The 17606-nt window shown below is 47.2% G+C and overlaps 1 protein-coding gene across 2 annotated transcripts in view; it reads left to right on the top strand.

The window, feature by feature from the left end:
* The window catches only part of arid4b (AT-rich interaction domain 4B), a 46826-nt gene extending 29220 nt beyond the window's left edge, over positions 1 to 17606 (top strand). Inside the window, exons 10-24 of one of the 2 annotated variants that reach the window (XM_080507654.1) lie at positions 4420 to 4496; positions 5263 to 5411; positions 5522 to 5594; positions 5704 to 5798; positions 5904 to 6001; positions 6221 to 6419; positions 6528 to 6724; positions 10033 to 10215; positions 11300 to 11384; positions 11475 to 11676; positions 11809 to 13047; positions 13203 to 13313; positions 13512 to 13736; positions 14934 to 15080; positions 15300 to 17606. In XM_080507654.1, coding sequence (XP_080363780.1) covers positions 4420 to 4496; positions 5263 to 5411; positions 5522 to 5594; positions 5704 to 5798; positions 5904 to 6001; positions 6221 to 6419; positions 6528 to 6724; positions 10033 to 10215; positions 11300 to 11384; positions 11475 to 11676; positions 11809 to 13047; positions 13203 to 13313; positions 13512 to 13736; positions 14934 to 15080; positions 15300 to 15451 — 3232 coding nt within the window. In that variant the 3' untranslated portion in view covers positions 15452 to 17606. The remainder of the gene's footprint in view (positions 1 to 4419; positions 4497 to 5262; positions 5412 to 5521; positions 5595 to 5703; positions 5799 to 5903; positions 6002 to 6220; positions 6420 to 6527; positions 6725 to 10032; positions 10216 to 11299; positions 11385 to 11474; positions 11677 to 11808; positions 13048 to 13202; positions 13314 to 13511; positions 13737 to 14933; positions 15081 to 15299) is intronic. The other variant, XM_080507655.1, reaches the window with a different exon arrangement.

Below are 17606 nucleotides of genomic sequence, written 5' to 3' on the forward strand. Positions count from 1 at the left end.
GAATGATTTCTCAGTGATCCCACTTGGACCGGGGAGAACCAAAGGGCAATGTGTGGCACACAGACCGTACAGCTCTTGACTAATTAATGATGTGTTGGTGCACTGTGGCTGCTCCCTCCCAGGGTCACCACAGCAGATCATGTGATCTGCATGTTTGATTTGGCACAAGCTTTCACCTCAGGTGTCCTTCCTGATGCGCCCGGAGCAGTTTGGCCACCAGGGGCCGTGCTCTGAGCTCATTATGTGCCTTCACACAATTAGTACCGGTGTCCGTGATGGATTGGCTGGATCGGGGATGTCCAGTCCTGATCCTGGAGGGCCGCGCTCATGCAAGTTTAAACACCCCTACAGACCAAAACACTTTTGCAATTTCACACATGTGATGTGGACTTCATTGACTTTTGTTGAGCAACTTTAAAGGATGTACGTCAAATTAATTAACATACAAGGGTAAAAGGATTATACTGCACGTCATCTACCACCAGTACTCTCAGGGTGCAAATATATGAAGCACACTGATCAAGCTCTTCCAGTTGCATTCATCACTTTTCATCACTGGGAATCCGCAAACCGCTATGATGTGTTCTGCTTGTTAATTTGTCAGAAAGTAGCCATAGGTGTCGTGTTTGCAAGATGACAGTCCTGAATTGTCTGACAGGAGATTATTTCAGGCGATCCTTGGTCATACGTCTGCGACAGTTCGTGAATCCCTTCTCACTATAGGCCAAAACAAATTGAACAGCTATATTACTTTTCATTTCATTTCGGGACTTTTGTACCCAGCAGGATAAACCCGGAAAGACATTGAAAACAGTAGGTGCTGTGGCCCTCCGGGACCGCGACTGTAACGACCTGTGCTGAGGTTACACATCTAAACTTCAGAAATCTCTTTTAAAAACTCATACGTGTCTTCCCTGTCCCATTGTGTAGTTTCTCTTTCGGCTGTGAGTTACCATTGAACTCCTGTGGCCTCCTCCCGGCGCAGAACCACACAGTCAGATCAGTTTTATTAAAGAAAAGAATAAGTCCTGGCAGGAGTGTGTGCTCAGCTGGCGTTTTTTTTGTTGCCGCGGCATCCCTTTGTATGTGCGCAGGAGCGTAACCCACACTCGACGTGAATTAATCTGCTGTTTGTTCGCCCCACCAAGCGCCACCTCTGTGTCTTGAGTTCCGCGATGACTAAACCAAACAGCCTTGACGCAGTCTTTAGCGGAGACCCGGCATAACTCACCAGCAGCTGAAGGTCTATTTATGTAGCGGGCGGTCATATCGCTCGTACTCCGGCTAATAGTCAGGTGAAGGTTGCGGCTGATTGCAGGGATGAGATGAGAAATGATACATCGCAGCAGCGCCTGGAAGTGGTATATTTATGAAATGTTTCATCTCCTGATCTGTGGCGGCACTCCGTGGCTCAGGTCGCCGATACAGTGGCAGGAGAAGCAGTTTTCCTTTCTCTGATTAAAAACGCCACATTGCATGTGAAACTGAGAGGAAGAAATAGCAATGCAGGATAAGAATTCGATAAAACTCTTATATGCTCTTAATGAGGTTTGCTTCCTTTCCGCTTTTATGCGGCGGGAATAACAACGGATGAAAGCGTGTCTCATTTTATGTTACTCATATGTGACGTGAGCCCGTCTCCTTTATGGCACGTTTGATCTGCCACATATATTTCTGGGGGAGAACAGAACTTTTCATGCGCTGCAACTATTTTTGGGACTGAATCGTCTTTTATGAAGCTCCCACTGTGCCCCGTCGCTTCCCCGTGACCCCATTTTTTTTTTTTATGCTTACATTGTTTTTAAAGTGCTTCTCCGCCACTCTTCAGTCGTCATGGTTTGTTCTTTGACTTCTTTTTTTTTTTTTTTGTCATTTACGACGGCCTCCTCTCGACCATTACCGGGGCGTTATTGTGGCTCTGCTCCCTGTGCCAGCGGCGTTTTAGAGAAGTGAGACCATGTGGCCTCTCTCCCACGCAGCGCCGGGGTCGTCGTGTTTGCTCTTCCTCTGGAGAGTTTGGCATTGTGGGCAAACCGCTTCTCTCAAAACAATTTTTTTTTTAATAAAGAGAAAGCAAGGTCACATTCAGGGCCAGTGGGGTTTTTTTTTTGTGGTTACCATCATAACTGTGGAAACACAAACCTTTTACTTTTCTTGATTGTTCTGTTTGTCAACCTGTCGACGTTACGCAATTCACTAAATGGCTTCTAAGTTGAGTTAATGTTTGAGTGAGATAAGAGCAGCAGATTTTGGTCGACTGTGCTTTAGTGTGGGGTTTTTTTTTGTTTGGTCGTTTCACTTTGGTGCCATTGCTGGTGTCGTGCAGTGGTTCCTAACGTCTTTCTGGAGCTACACAAATTGTAATCTTTATTGCAGACGCAGATCCATGCAAAACAAGAGCAGTACAGAAGTAGAAAGAAAATAAAAGAATAATGAAAGATACAACATACTAAACTGCCCAATTTTTTTTTTATTAATTGTTTGGGTGAATGAGTGATGATTAATTTTATTGGAAAATTTATACAGACTATTGCACCAATGTCATCTGACCAGGGCTCCTACGATGTGGTTCTCGGACTCGTCCAGTCGACAGATAAAGCTGAACATCATCACACTCGTGCCTCACGTGTCGTCTTACTAGAGGATGAGTTTTTAACCATCGTAAGCTTAGGTTACCCAACCCTCACAAAAAGGAACAAAATACGAAATACAGTTACTTTATTATATTTTGTGATCGTGAGGAAAAACCCTTTGGCTTTACGTACATTCAAACGTCCACACACAAATTCGTTTCACCTCAAATGATGCATTCAACTCTAATCTTGTCCATCGTCTGTCTGACTTTAAGAAAGTTACTCCTTTTCTTTTTGACGGTTGCTGACTTTGCCAGCTTCCCCGTGTGTGTCCTGCAGACGGGATGTACACGCTCAACACGCTCATATCCTCACGATATTTTATTTTTGTACTTTTGAAAACAAAGGGTACACTTTTAATTTAACACTTAATTTAGTCATTTGGAGACATAGATTATGTAAATGCTGACTCATTTATAGTTATGAGATAAAATATTGTATATACTCTTTAAAAATCAAGAGGGCTTCGTGACCTCCTGTGAATCTCTGTTGCTCCTCCAGGAGGGTTGGACCCCCCCCCGGTTGCGAATCACTGGTGCGGTGGTCTGTAATGTTTAATCCAGTTTACAGGTTCTGTCCGTGCGTGCGCCTGTTTTCTCGGGGTTGCTTTCTTTGCTTCCTCCGACCGTTGACAAGCCGTGGTGACTAGAAACCGCCTATTGTCAGCTGGGGCTGACTCATGACGTTATGAAAAACGGGAACGTCAGCTAACATAAGCTGGATTGATTGTGTGCTTGTTGGACAGAGAGTCTGGGGTTCAGGGTGAAAAGTCTCAAAGGGCTTGTTTGAGGCAAAATAGACCACACATATGTAGTCATGGGTCCTCAAATAACTATTTTCTTAGGATTATTGGAAAAGCATCATCATATTTTTCTCTTTTGTCCCATATTATTGTTTGCGACGGAATCTGCACGGATCTAATTAGGCTGCCGACGACCTCAGGCGGACGACGTCTGGCTTTACGAAATGAAAATCGACCTGGTTTTATAGTCAAATCGGCCCAGTGTCACACTGATGATTCCTCAAGTGCAATATTAGAGGAGATCTATCTGACGGAAAGGTGATTGAACCAAGCCGTCTATTCCAGTACGGCGGTATCTGTGAGCATTATATTCTAGGTCTTTTAAAATTTCTCTCCATGACAAATCTAGTCATTGGATCGGCTCAGCTGCCTACAGACACCGCGGCAAATCGACTCCCTTGCACAGCGGCCAAAGCCTCTGACTGCTTTCAGCTTACAAGCTCCACTGATCCATCTATCTGCCGGATCGCCAACACTTTGCCCAGCTGCTGCGGAGATGCTGTTAGAAAAGTACTTTCTGAGTGCAGTCATGACTGTTTGTGCCCTCGGATTTTGAAAGCGTTATTGGTGCCGGGCTGTAAGGTCAGGAAGTTTAAATGGAAGTTTTCCAACTGGAGGTGTTTTCATTATCAGGACTGATGTGCTTTGAGGAAACTGCGGAGCGGCTATCTTTGTTTCACAAAAAACAAAGATGTGCTGCTTCGACTTTCCCTTGCTTATATACTTATCTGGACACTCCAGCATCGGCGCAGCATAAACATTATTTTACGTTTATATACTCTTTCTCATTGTGCATAAATTATTTTCTTATTAAGCTAATGGATGTATTTTTAGCTGAACTTTATGAATCAGTTATAGTGAGTGAGTAGTGACAGTTCATTTGCAGAATCTAGAAAAGTGTTTCTACTGCAGCTAACAAACCATCCACATTATGTCTTTTATGTGCACCCTTTTTTTTTAATGAGAGTTGTTGTGTTTCTGCAGTTACATGGTGCTGCGGAAGGATGTCCGGGAGGTGAACGGCGACAGTCCTCCAAAAGCCGACGCTGGGCTCAAACCAGGTGAGTTTAAAGTGAAAGCCTCCAAAAAGGGGGGGGTCCCCTTGCGCAACTCGTACTTTGCCGCCCGACATATGTTGGCCTGCTCTATATTGTCGACACGCTGGGCAGGAAATGCTCACAAGGTGCTGCTGCAAGTGAGGAAGGCTGAAGAAAAGATGGGGTTTTGTTTTTTGTTCCAGCAACTGAAGTGGTTTCGAGCTCCTGTTACCATCCAGTTTGTTTTTATTTGAAGTCCTCACCAGGCTCTTTCCTATAGTGCCCCCCCCCCCCCCCCCCCCCCCGTTTTTTTCTGCTGCAGAGCTTTTCCTTGTCTTGTAATTACAGTTAGGAAACAGCTTCTGTGTTCTCCCGCTCTTGGTATTCACAGGTGGTTGACTCACAACTGTGAGTGATTTTTTTTTTGCATTACAAAAGCGTAAAACAAGCATCTGCCAAGGTTCTTAGATGCTACATAAACCCACCTGTGACACTGTGGCTGAATGCTTCCGCTGCTCTGCGTCACTGCAAACACTGACAGTTTTTCCATGCTGCTGTCTTTTGAGTCTTTTTTTTATAATGTCCTAGATTTAATGCAAGAGTCATTATTAATGCGACGTGTTCGTCAACCAGCACTGATGATTTATTTGCATATTTCTCTAGTTTCTTCTCAGTTTTTTTTTTGGGTACAGATGTTGCACTGTTCTAAGCTGACACTGGCTGGGAATGACGGGCAGTCCTCACTGGAGTCAGATCACGTCATCCTTTATTTTCCACGTGTGTTTGACAGCGCTGGATGCGGCCTTGGAGTTCCAGCAGCGGCAGGTCGTGCCCTGCACCTGGAAGACGGAAGTGAAAGAGGAGAGCTCGAGCAGCGAGGAGGACGACGACGACGAGGAGGAGGACCAGGAAGAGGGTGCGAGCAGGGAAGAGGAAGAGGTAAAAGGCAGAGTCGTCCGCAAGTTTACATCTCTGTAAATTTGAGTTAAAAAAAAAAACCCAAAACAAAACTGGATCCCCCTACATCTGCTCTGGTCCTTTTCTTGCAGGAGGAGGTGGAGCTGTTCCCAGAGGAGAGGGAGAACTTTCTCCAGCAACTGTACAAGTTCATGGAAGACAGAGGTCAGTCAGGCTGTAGACGAGTTCTGTTTAAGGCTTTAGTTTTTTCCACATTTGCACAAATGTGACAAGTTTGGTCTCGGTCCTCAATCATTGTGTTTCATCTCTGCAGGAACTCCCATCAACAAGCGGCCTGTTCTGGGCTACAAGAACCTGAACCTGTTTAAGCTCTACAGGCTGGTGCACAAACTCGGGGGCTTTGACAACGTGAGTTGTGGCTTTGGGAAGCGACTGCTCTTGCAGCTCGGTGACTTTTGGTCAAGCTCGTGTTGTTTGATTTCGACTGACTTGCAATCCGTCCTCTCTGAGCAGATCGAAAGCGGCGCCGTTTGGAAGCAAGTATATCAGGATCTTGGAATCCCCGTGCTCAACTCTGCCGCCGGCTACAATGTCAAATGCGCTTACCGCAAGTGAGTACAGACCACGTCTCCGCAGCCCGAAAGCTTCTGTTATTCAAGCGTTGGTTCGACTCTTTATATGCTCTGTAGATTTTCAACAGCACTGACGTGCAGTTTGATTCACTTTTCTGTTTGGTAACATATTTTTCTCTCTCGTTTTTTTTTTTTGATTGAACGTCTCCAGAATGAATTGTGATATGTTAACAAACACCGTCTCATCTCATCACGCAGGTACCTTTACGGATTCGAGGAATACTGCACCTCCACTGCCATCACATTTAGGATGGACCTTCCTTTGAAGCAGGCTCCCAAGGGGGAAGTAAAGTCCGAGGAAGAGCCCAGAGGAGCAGCGCCCAAATCATCCAGCTTAGAGGAACCGAAAGCCCGGGTGGATGGAGAAACTTGCAGCGTGCAGCTCGTGGTCTGCAAGGTAAATACTCAATTAAAATCTTCACAACTCACCTCTCCTCCTCATCGGTTTCTCCAGACCCCCCCCCCCCCCCGCGTTTCTAATCGCAAAGTTTCTCGTCTCCCACAGGACGAGGCGCCTGACCTGGCCCGGAGCAAAAGCGCGTCTGAATCACCGACGGCCGAGAGGAAGGACGTGGAGAACGAGGAAGCGATGGAGGGCCCCCACAAGAGCGCGGAGGAGGGCTCGTCCACGGCTCGCCTGGGAGGAGCCGACGGCCCGAAGCGGGAGCTGGACGACGAGCAGGAGAGCAAGGACAACTCTGGGTAGGTGGGCTGCAGCGCCGCTCCCCCCCTCCGCCACGGCGCTGAAACATTTCACGACGGAAAGAAACGGCAGCTCGACGCAGAGCTGACATTATTCACGATCAAGGTTTCACCAGACGCGCCCCCCCCCCTCCCCTCCTCCTCCTCCTCCCTCCTTCTCCCTCCCCCCCACCAAAAAAAAAGCTCAAATATTCACAAACCTTGACGGAAATAACAAGTGAAAAGACCATTAGCTGTTGAGGACAGTCAACTCTCTGCCCTTAATGACACTAATATCCAGTGTACGCACAGTTCACCTCTACCCGCTAACCAGAGGGAGGAGAGCTCTCTCTTTATCTCTCTCTGGCTCCTCTCTCTGTCTCCCCACTCCTCTTTCTCCTCCAACTAAACTCTCAGCTCACTGCCCTCTGCGCTGTTATTATTTCTTGTGGCTTTAGTGGGTATCGGCTACGAGAAACTCCTTCTCTGAGCACCAAAGCCTGACTGCTACCTTTCACCTGGCGTGTCGCGCTTGTGCTCTCTTCTCTCTCTCTCTCTTCACTGTTTCTCTCTGCTTTTTTCTCTTGTGCCTTCTTCTTCTTCTCTCTCCCTATTCTCTATGACTGAAATCTTTTTCTTTTACTCTCTCTCTCTCTCTCTCTCTCTCTCTCGCTCGGTGATGCACACCAAATGGCTGTGCTCTTCTGCCCTCTTCTCATATTTGCCTCTGTCTTTCGGCGCCCCCTCCTTCCTCCCGTCTCCTCTCTCATGTATTTGGCTTTTTGGTGTCCGGCTTTATTAAATGTTCCATCTGTGTGAGTATTGTCGCTGATGCATTAACACTCCAGTTGTGCTTAGTGCTTCAGACGCTTTAACATTTCGAGGACGTTTTGAGTGTTTTTTGGGGTCATGTTTGCTCTGGGTAGTTTCACGGTTTTATCCCCACCTCCTTGCTGTGTCCTGTCCACAGTGTCTAGATAGGTGCCACATGTCCAGTTTCGCCTGGTGTTTGTCCACCTCCACAGTGAAGAACAAGTAGAAAACTCCACATGAACCGTCTGTGCTAGTTTAGTCTGCAAAATCCCCAAGCTTGAGGGTGTTTAGAGCTTAAGCTGCTGTTTTCAGTGCCCCGCCACCCGCCGGTGTAGTTTATATCACCTGTGACCACAGTCGCGCTGCGTTGTGATTCTGTGTGATTGCCATCATATTTGGGACCTTCTGACTGTCAGAAGTTGGCCTGATCCCCCTGCCTGCTCAGGATCAGTCGTACACAGATTGTGCGATAGGGCGACGGGTTTCACACACTGGCTGGACGGTCAAGCCACAGGCCGATCAGATCTTAGCTTGGCCGATCGTATCGGGGCCCGTTTGATGTTCGCAGGTTGTAATCTGGATGGGAGCTGTTCTGAGAGGCAATCGCACTTTCAATTGTCAGCCTAACGGGAAAATGAGGTATTAATTTACATTAATGGGTCGTAAGTATTTGGGGATGGGGAAACTTTGTTCTGAAATGATTGTTGAGACACTGCTTGAGTTGTACGTATTTCTGTGAGGTCCACACAGCTGCTTTGGTTAATTGGGGAACGATTCACTTCATTTACTGGAGTTTAGTGTCCATATTGTAAAGGAGTCGCTCTTGTGATTGTAAATGCTGCTTTCAGGTGCAGTCATTGACTTTCTTTCAGTATTAATTCATCTGAAACCTAATGTGACGGTTGTATTCTCGAAGGGAGGACGCACCAGAGCTCGAGCTGTGTTGAGACTCCAAACATGCTCATGCTCCACATGTTTTGTTTTGTGTCAAGTATGAATTTTTGGCTGAATTCTGGACTTCAGGATGTTTTTCTCAATCGAACATGTTACTGCTGATGACTGCTTTTGTATCCATAGGTGATGATTCCACTTTATTTCTTTAGCACTGCTGAAACATTGTTCTGTATACAAAGGACCATTAAAAAAAAACCAATATAGAACTCAAAACAAAGTGCTGTACATAAACACACACAACTCTTCTTGTTGTGGTTACTATAGTGTGAAACGGTTTCTTCATTTACATTCATGGATTTGCACAAACACTTTTATAGAATTTTAATTCATCTCAATCCACGAACAATAAATGTTTGATGAAAACATTCCCAAGGGGAGGCCCGCCTTGCATTTTACAAATCTCCAGTGTTGATCAATAAACATTCAGACATCAAAACCATTCCCAATGGCTAACAAATGTACAAAAATCTAAATCTAAATCTAAATCCTCTATATAATTATTTGAAGAGAAACTGCTTAATATCCTATTCAATACATGAATGTTGAATGTTCGACTGATTTTTATTTTTATTTTTTTACTTTTCTATGGCTGGTTGTTGCAGTGTGATCACATATGTTTTTATAGGTATAAAAAGCTTCATTGACTTTAAAAAAAAAAGAAAGATCATCCAGCATATCCAGTACGGCGTGTCCCAGTCTTGGAGTCGTTCTAGTTTCTTCAGCTGTCGCACTTTCCATCCTCTTCCTCATTGCTGCTGGGTAAAAACTCGCTGTCGGCAGAGCGCCGGCGCTCTGAGCGGTTCACCCTGCGACGTGGCCACCCCGGCGTACGGCGCGCCCGCCGCTCTTTGTGACAGCAGACCAAATTGGATTTCCAAGTTGTGCTTCCTCTACAATGCTGTAGTGTCCCTTTAAGTTGCTGCGCTGCCTGCCAAGTTGTGCTTTGCCGCCGTGCTAACCTGCCCCCCCCCACCCCACCCCACCCCACCCCACCCTACCCCCCCTGTGCCCTCAAACACATACTGGCAGTCCTGCACCACCCTTGAACCGCTTCTTCCGTTTTCCCACTATCTTCCTGTGGCTGCCTTGTTTCCTAGAGTGTGTGTATGTGAGCGAATGGGAAACCCCCCCCCCCCCCCCCAAAAAAAAAGTGGTTGGTGTGTGGATTTAGGGTTAGATAGCCTAACAGTAGTGTTTATTTCCCATGATCATTGATTTTTTGCCATGAAAGATTGATGTTTTATTTGCTGAAACACTTCATGTATTGTTGTTTTGTTGTTGTTGTTGTTGTTTTTGTTGTTTTTGACTGGCTTACTATTAACGATGCAGTTGTTTATCCCGCAGTTTGTTGTAGGTTACACCTGACCAGAGTTAAGGCAGATTAAATGGGACGTCGATGTTTCTCTGAAGACGCAGGGTCTAGTGTTGTTATGGGATAGGGTAGGTAAGGGCGGAGCAGATTAACGGGTCTTCTCAGACTGGCGGACAGGTGCGGGTGGGCTTCTGTGGTGTTAAAATGGGGCAGCCTAGGGCCAGGAAGTGCTGAACTGTTTTTCTTGCAGGGATGACAGCAGTCAGGAGGGGGAGGAAGGGGAGGAGTTTGAGTGTTACCCCCCGGGGATGAAGGTGCAGGTGAGGTATGGGCGAGGCCGCAATCTGAAGACGTACGAGGCCACTGTGAAAGAGGCAGACGTGGAGGGGGGAGAGGTGCTCTACCTGGTGCACTACTGTGGCTGGAACGTCAGGTAAGACAGGACCTGGGGAGAAATCACCTAACGCCTCTGTTCACCCTAAAATACAAACGAAAACGAGACATCTCTAGTAATCCAGCTCATGGGGTGTCCTCGCAGCATTAACAGATACATCCCTTTCTCACTATTGTGCTTCATGTGATCCAGTGCCACTGTCAGTACCCTGACTGTGGAGAACACTGGGCCATCTAGTGGCAGAAACAGAACTGAGTGCTGGGTGAATGTGGACGGGCTCCTCAGCTCCCTCACTCAGTTTTGCCTGAATCCCCTGTCTGTCTGTCCCCCAGCTGTCTGTCTCTCAAGCTAATCTGCAGACAGGCTGACTGATTTAACTACTTTCAACAAATCAAATGGTGGTTTGTGGTCAAACAACTTTGTTTGGATCCCATGATGTGACCTTTTTTTTTTTTTTTCCAACGTGAGCTTCCCTTTTGGATCTCTGAATGGCCAACCAAAGTGCTGCTACACTCACCTCTACCTCTCAACCCTCTCCCCCCCCTCCCCAGTGGGTCAGGGTTAATGCAGTGTTACGTAGAGTGTTAGGGTACCATGACACAGAGGTTAACTAGTGCAATCAGCATTTCATTGTCTCAATGTTGTTGTGCGGTCCTCTAGCACTCTATAAAAGACAGTGGGATGTTCTCTGCATTGTGTCCGTTGTGTGTGATGTTGTGAAACTTTTCATCTCCCATCATACGACCCAAGTAGCCCACCCCACCCCACCCCACTCCCCACCCCAACCCTCTCCCCCCCCCTCCCCTCCCACCCCCTTGGTACTGTTGGAACTCTGTTGAACATGATTTGTGTGGTGGTCGGTGTTAATATCGTTTCTTTCCTCATCGTAAAGGTTTGTCTCTTTCCACATTAACTCCATGGGATTTCCTCTTTTTGCTGACGAGGCTTTACTGTGTTGGGGTCAGACAGTTGAGGCGACTGTGTGGCGGGTGGTGTGAGAGAATAGTGCTCAGCTCCCTTTCAGTTACTTGAATGATGAGACTCCTGTTTCTTTTCTTTCTTTTTTTTTTTTTCCTTCTTCTTTTTTTTTTTTTGCATTTGATGTTTTTTTTTTTCTTTTTAGATATGATGAATGGATCAAAGCTGACAAGATTGTGCGGCCGGCCAATAAGAATGTACCAAAAATTAAGCATCGCAAAAAAATAAAGGTACGGCACGGACGATTCAACACTTTTACGGGTCGGAGCCGCTGTGATGTTGTGAATGGAACCACTGACTCTGTTTTGGGATTCTGACAGAACAAAGCGGAGCGGGAGCGAGACAGGTTGGAGAGGCTCAATGACAGGGAGGGCCGCGACTCGTCGCCCAACCGAGTCCCACGCTCCAAATGCGGCCTGAGTCAGGATGTCTTTTCCAAGATGGACGAGGGTGAGGACAAAGGGACTCAGCAGTCTCCCGTCAAGTCTATAGAAATTACCTCTATCCTCAATGGCCTGCAAGGTAGCAACACTCATTAGCCTGTAGTCCTCATGCACACTTACAGCAGATTAGGACTGATTCTCTCTGAACTGGTTTATTGACTCTAGAGTCGTCCTGCCAGCAGTAACATGAGCTCTGTCTCGTTTGCTTCAGCTTCTGAGATGTCAACAGATGAAAGCGAGCGCGAGGACGAGGAAGGAGAGCACGACGACGAAGATCGGCCGGGTGGTCGCAGCAGAAAAGGCCCTCCGGAGCCACCTCAAATAGCAGAGCAGCGCTGGGAGAGTGGCGACCCCCCCGACGGGTCCAAACCTCCTCCGGTCTTAGTGAAAAACCAGGACGCCGGCGGCACCGAGATTCCCGACGCGGCGAAGCGCCGGAGCCAGCCGGAGCCGGAAGGAGAGGCGAGCGCCAGGAAGAGGAAATCTGACGGCGCGGCCGACAGGACGCCGAAAGGCCAATCCAAAGCGAAGACCAGGAGCACGAGGAGTGCCGACTGGTTGCCGGGGGCCTCGCCCAGGAAGCTGGAGGAGAGGGCAGCCGGTCCCGGAGAGGACCGGGGGGCCTCATCCAGCAGCAGCTCAGAGGATGAAGGCGCGGCGGCGCTGGCCGAGTCCCAGGCACAGGAGAGTGAGCGAGGCCGCCCCAAAACCAAAGGTTCACCTGCCAAGAAGTACAACGGGATGAAAGAGAAGAGCAAAGGCGGCAGACCGGCCGGCTTCTGGGAAATCCCTGAAAAGAGGGCCAAAGTGTCTGGGAACGCCGAGGACCGGGCGGCTGTGCGCCCCAAAGGACAAAAGGACGTGTGGTCCAGCATCCAGGCTCAGTGGCCGAAGAAGACTCTGAAGGAGCTGTTCTCCGACTCGGACACGGAAGCCGCCAACTCCCCTCCCCCACCGGTCCCCTCCTGTCTGGAGGAGCCCAACGCCGAGCAGGAGGCCGGGCCGGAGGACGAAGTGTCGGAGGAGCAAATGGAGAACGACAAGCTGCAGGAGTTCCCGAGCAGCGGCAGCAACTCGGTGCTCAACACCCCGCCGACGACGCCGGAGTCACCCTCGGGAGGAGGCAGCGCCGTGGAGGACTCCGGCCCGCCGCCGCCGTCGTCGTCCTCGCCGCCGCCGTCCCTCCTCCCCGCCTTGCCTTCGGAGCCGGTTTCTGACACTCTTCCTCCGGGACCCACGCCGGAGGAGGTGGCGGGCGGACGCAGCGAGACGGACAGCAGCACGGTGGAGGTGGAGAGTCTGGGCGGAGAGCTCCAGGAGCTCCCTCAGGACGAGGGGGCGGGTTCTCCCTCCAAGGCGTTCGACGTCAGCCTCTCCTGCAACAGCAGCAGCAGCTGCAGCCTCGAGCTGAGCAGCAGCAGCCATCAGGAGAGTGAGCAGAAGTCCAAAGGTACAAATGCGAGCAAATGTACTTTATCGGGTTTATTTTTTTCAATGACAGAATTCATTATTTTTCTCCAGGGCGGAATATTGAAGCAACACAATCTGACAAGTCATTTCACAGTCTGCCTGTTCCCTCACCGTCTCCGTGCTGTTTCTTTGTAGCGGCTGTGACTCAGAAGCGGCAGAAAGAATTACAGACAGGTGGAACCTCAAAGAAACACAAGCCAAACCGCAAGAGCCTCGGTGTGCCTCCCAAAAAGAATAGGAAAACAGGTAGGAACAGCTGTAGACAGAACCGCTGACACCCTGCCAACCTTCTCATCTGGTTATACATGCAATGCTTTTACCAGCATTTCTTATGCCACATTTAAAATACAGATTCCCGATGGGAAAGGAAATTAGGTTTTTGTGTGTGTGTTGGGTTTTTTTTGTTCCCCACATCTCAGCTGTGTGTTGTTCCAACTCTTCCAGCCAACAGCAGTGACAGCGAGGACCAGTCTGTTGTTGAGGGCACTGCCAAACCCACTGCCTCAAAGAACAACGCCTCTGACCTGAAGGCTGCCACCTCGCCCAAGTGTCACGGACGATCTCCCCCCTCGAGCCATAAGTACCACAAGCAGGGCGACGCAGATCACACCCAGCACCGAGACAGCCACGGACGGTCGCAACGCGTGTACAAGTGGAGCTTCCAGATGTGTAAGCGTCCACTGTGCCGGATTGTAAACGGCCGAATCTCACACGGATCCTTCATTGACTGACATTATTATGCAGAATGCATTGAATATGGATTTTTTTTTTTTTACTTTTGTAACTTTCTGTGATTCGAATTTAAAATTCTTAATGACCCATTTAATTTTTCTTCTCCCACATATAAAGCACTTCAGGGCTTTCTACTCGTTTTAGTTCAGGTTTCACATCCAGCACAGCTTCATCTCAATGAACTGCACCACTGAAATGAGATAACGATGTCCTTTAATTCACAGCAACTCGGTATATTTCAAAAAGTGCCCGCATGAGTCAATATCTTTGTACAGAACTTGAATAAGTTCACATTTTCATTGCAAAATAACTGCAATTTAGACATTATGTGATTGTTGACGATGCCCCCTGGTGCAGAATACAGTGAAATGTTCCAAAACAACAAATCCTCTATTTCGTTTAAATGTCTTCACTCTGTGCTTGATTTCTCAAATCTGCATAAAGATCTGAAATCGTACCTGGTAAATTTATTTCTGGATAATGATTTTTATATGTATACTTTTATATATCAACATGAAATATTTTAAATCTCATGAAAGAATTTGCTCTCCTGACTTAAATATGGACATTGTTCTACTTTAAATTGAGCACTTATTTTCAAATTAGGACCTGCAGTCCTTGAATGCCTCACCTGCTCCTGCAGTTTGTTGAGCCAATAAATGGCAAAAAAACACAGTCAAAACTCTTAACTCGAGATTGTTCCTGTTTCTGCGGCTCAGAGGATGTGTCTTGCCGAGCTCCGTGAATCTTTGTGATTTCACAGAATATTCCTTTTTGTTATTCTCGTGTCGTCTGCATCACGGCGATGCTTTAGATGCCTCGATTTTCAAAAAGGAAACGGCTCAAAGAGTTGCTGCTTTGTTTAACAACAGGTGGTGCCTCTAGGGTTGCGACTGCTGTGAGGGAACATTTCAGCGGCGCTTGACATTTAGTTGTTTTGGTCTGACTACTTCCATATTCATTAAAAATGCATGAAAAACCAAAAACGCTTTGGCGTGTTTGGGGTCAGGTTTAGCCTGGCAGGTTCAGGACTATGTGGAAACAACAGTTTGTTTGACCTGTGTGTGTGCATGTGTGTGTCTGCCCTACTGACCCCTACAGTCCTGAAATGAATGTATCCTCATGTATTCTCAGCGGATCTGGAAAAGATGAGCAGTCTGGAGAGGATTTCATTCCTTCAGGAGAAGCTGCAGGACATAAGGAACCACTACCTTTCCCTCAAGTCTGAGGTGGCGTCGATCGACAGGCGGCGGAAACGCATGAAGAAGAAGGAACGAGAAAGTGAGTGCATACAGTGTTTGTGTCTCCAATTACAGTGTGGGGGCAGACGTTGCCATTTTCCTCCCACAGTCCTAAAACGTGCATTTGAGGTTAATTATTGACTCCAAACTGCCTGAAGGTGTGTGTGTGTGTGTGTGATTGGCCCGGCGACTTGTTCGGCGTTGACCGCGTTCCGCTTCAGATGACCAAACTGACTCCGACACTGTTTACGCCCTGCAGGCACGGTAGCTGCTTCCACCTCCTCCTCCTCTTCCTCCTCGCCTTCCTCCAGCTCGCTGACGGCGGCAGTCATGCTGACGCTGGCCGACCCTCCGGTGTCGTCCTCGTCCTCCTCGTCTCAGAACTCCGGGGTCTCGGTGGAGTGCAGGTGACAGGACGACGCAGCGAAGGAGCCGCCGCACTAAAAGCACTTAACCAGCACCCCCGGGGGCCCCCGCCCCCCCTTTTTTCCCTTTCAACAGGATGGACAAGTGAACCAACCTACTGTAACTACTGGGACACAAAAAATCCAGACCAGAGACAAAGCAAAACAAGAAACAAGCACTATTTTTTACTGACAACTGTTTCCTTGGCAAGCTAATGGCACTTAAGTGCACTTTTATGAAGATTGTTGTAGGGGGATGAAATTTTGTCAAAAAAATATTCATAATTGTCTTTTTTTTTTTGCTTTCTTAAATTGGAACATTTACAAGAAATTTTTTTTATTCTTTTTTTTTTTTTTTGCAAGCAATAATTGTTTCCATTTGATAAAATCTTCGGTAAGGGATGACGTTCCTCACAGACCACCGGGGTGCCGCTCGTGCTCGCCGTGTTTTTACAGGGAATTTGGAGGAACACTGCCACATTGGCATTAAGGGCACACCAACAGTCACGTTGCCACGTTTCTCTGTCCACGTTCATGTAAAGAAAGTGTTCCCACCCGAGGGTGGGGGGGTAAGGGGGGGGCGTCGTTGCGCACGGGTGCGTTGCTGCTCGCGCACACGCGCCCGTCTCCGGGTCGTGTTGGTGTCGATGGGTCGGGTTTCAGACCATCATAAGTCCGCTGAAGACCTCAGCGGGTGAATATGGAATGATACTGTAGTGCCTTTTTGTTCTTCTCCAAAGGGCACTTTGAGAAAAGGACAGCACTTTTATAAATTCCCGATCCTCTTCTCAAATCCGAGGGTCGACCAGAACAACGTGTCCCTTTATTAAAAAATCAACAAAAACAAAAAAAAGACTGTGGAATGCTGTATGAGTGATCAGGCAAGTTGAAGGGCTAAGTCTGAATGGCAACGACGGATGTTGGCAGCCTTTGGGTTCGTTTTAAGAATTTGTAAAAGCAGAACTCTTGATACTGGATCACATGTAACCTACTACTGAGTGCTCATCCAGCTTTTGGGTATCACTGTTGAGTCGAGTGTTATCAAACGTGCAATGATGGAGGCGGCAAACGCAATGGTTACACATTACTTATGTTCATCATCTTTTCCGAGAAAAAAAAAAAAAAAAAAAAGCCCCATCTGTTTCATTTTGCCGTGTTTTCCATCTCGCGTGAACCCTCCTGCTGCCGCCGTCTTCGCCGACGAGGCACATCCGCCACAGGATCAAGTTACCTTGAAGGCAGGAGATGTTCACCGCTTGCAGTCAGCACTGCTGCCGAATCCCTGTCACTCGCAGGGTATCAAGCACCCATGAATCTAGCATAGTTTGGCTTCGAAGAATTAGACGACATAGTTATTTTTTTAGAACGGCGCCTCGTTCTGGTCGTATTCATGACCAGAAGGGGGAAAATCTGCGCCTCACACTTCATCCCTACCAAATAGTGTTTGGTTCCGTTCTCCTGTATTATGACCGGAAATAAAGGTAGAGATATTGTAAATGTGCATTTATATCATAAAAGTGACGTATGTGTATACATTTCTGAAGACATCTCCAGTGTTTCCTTTGTATAGACCCCCTACTGTATGATAATCTGAAGTTACGTTTTGTTCGGCACCTGTATGTAATTGTATGCTTTTGTTATACATTTGTATATCAAGAAGTGTTTTGAGTCGAGCTATTTAATATCTTGCACTGTTAATAACATGTACTTTTCTGTACAGACAGTTTTACAGTTTTAACTGTAGTTTGAGTGTAAATATTGTGGGTTACAGCATGTTTGTTCTCCCCCATTTCTGTCTCTTTTTCTTTGAGTTTCTTTATGTTCTGTTCCTCTTTAATCATTTTTTTTCATTCTTTTTCTCTGTTTTATTTCATGTTTGCTTTAGTTTGTATCTTTTTTTTTTCTATAGCTTGTGCTTGTATGAGAAGAATGGTGGGCTTTTTTTTTTTTTTTTTTTTGGGGATGCAACAAAACTATTTTCCAACCTGTACATGGCCTGAAGCTTCAGCTGTATGAACCTGTATATGGAAAACAGTCTGCATCATAGATTCAGAGAAAGCAATGGAGCTTATTGAAAAATGCTCGATAGTATTTATTAGGCTCATCTGATGATGGTCATTGTGTAATTTATTGTAAAAATGTAAGCAAAGCAGAAGCCTCTG

This window comes from Blennius ocellaris (genome assembly GCF_963422515.1).
Source record: "Blennius ocellaris genome assembly, chromosome: 13".
In the NCBI taxonomy this organism is placed as follows: domain Eukaryota; kingdom Metazoa; phylum Chordata; class Actinopteri; order Blenniiformes; family Blenniidae; genus Blennius; species Blennius ocellaris.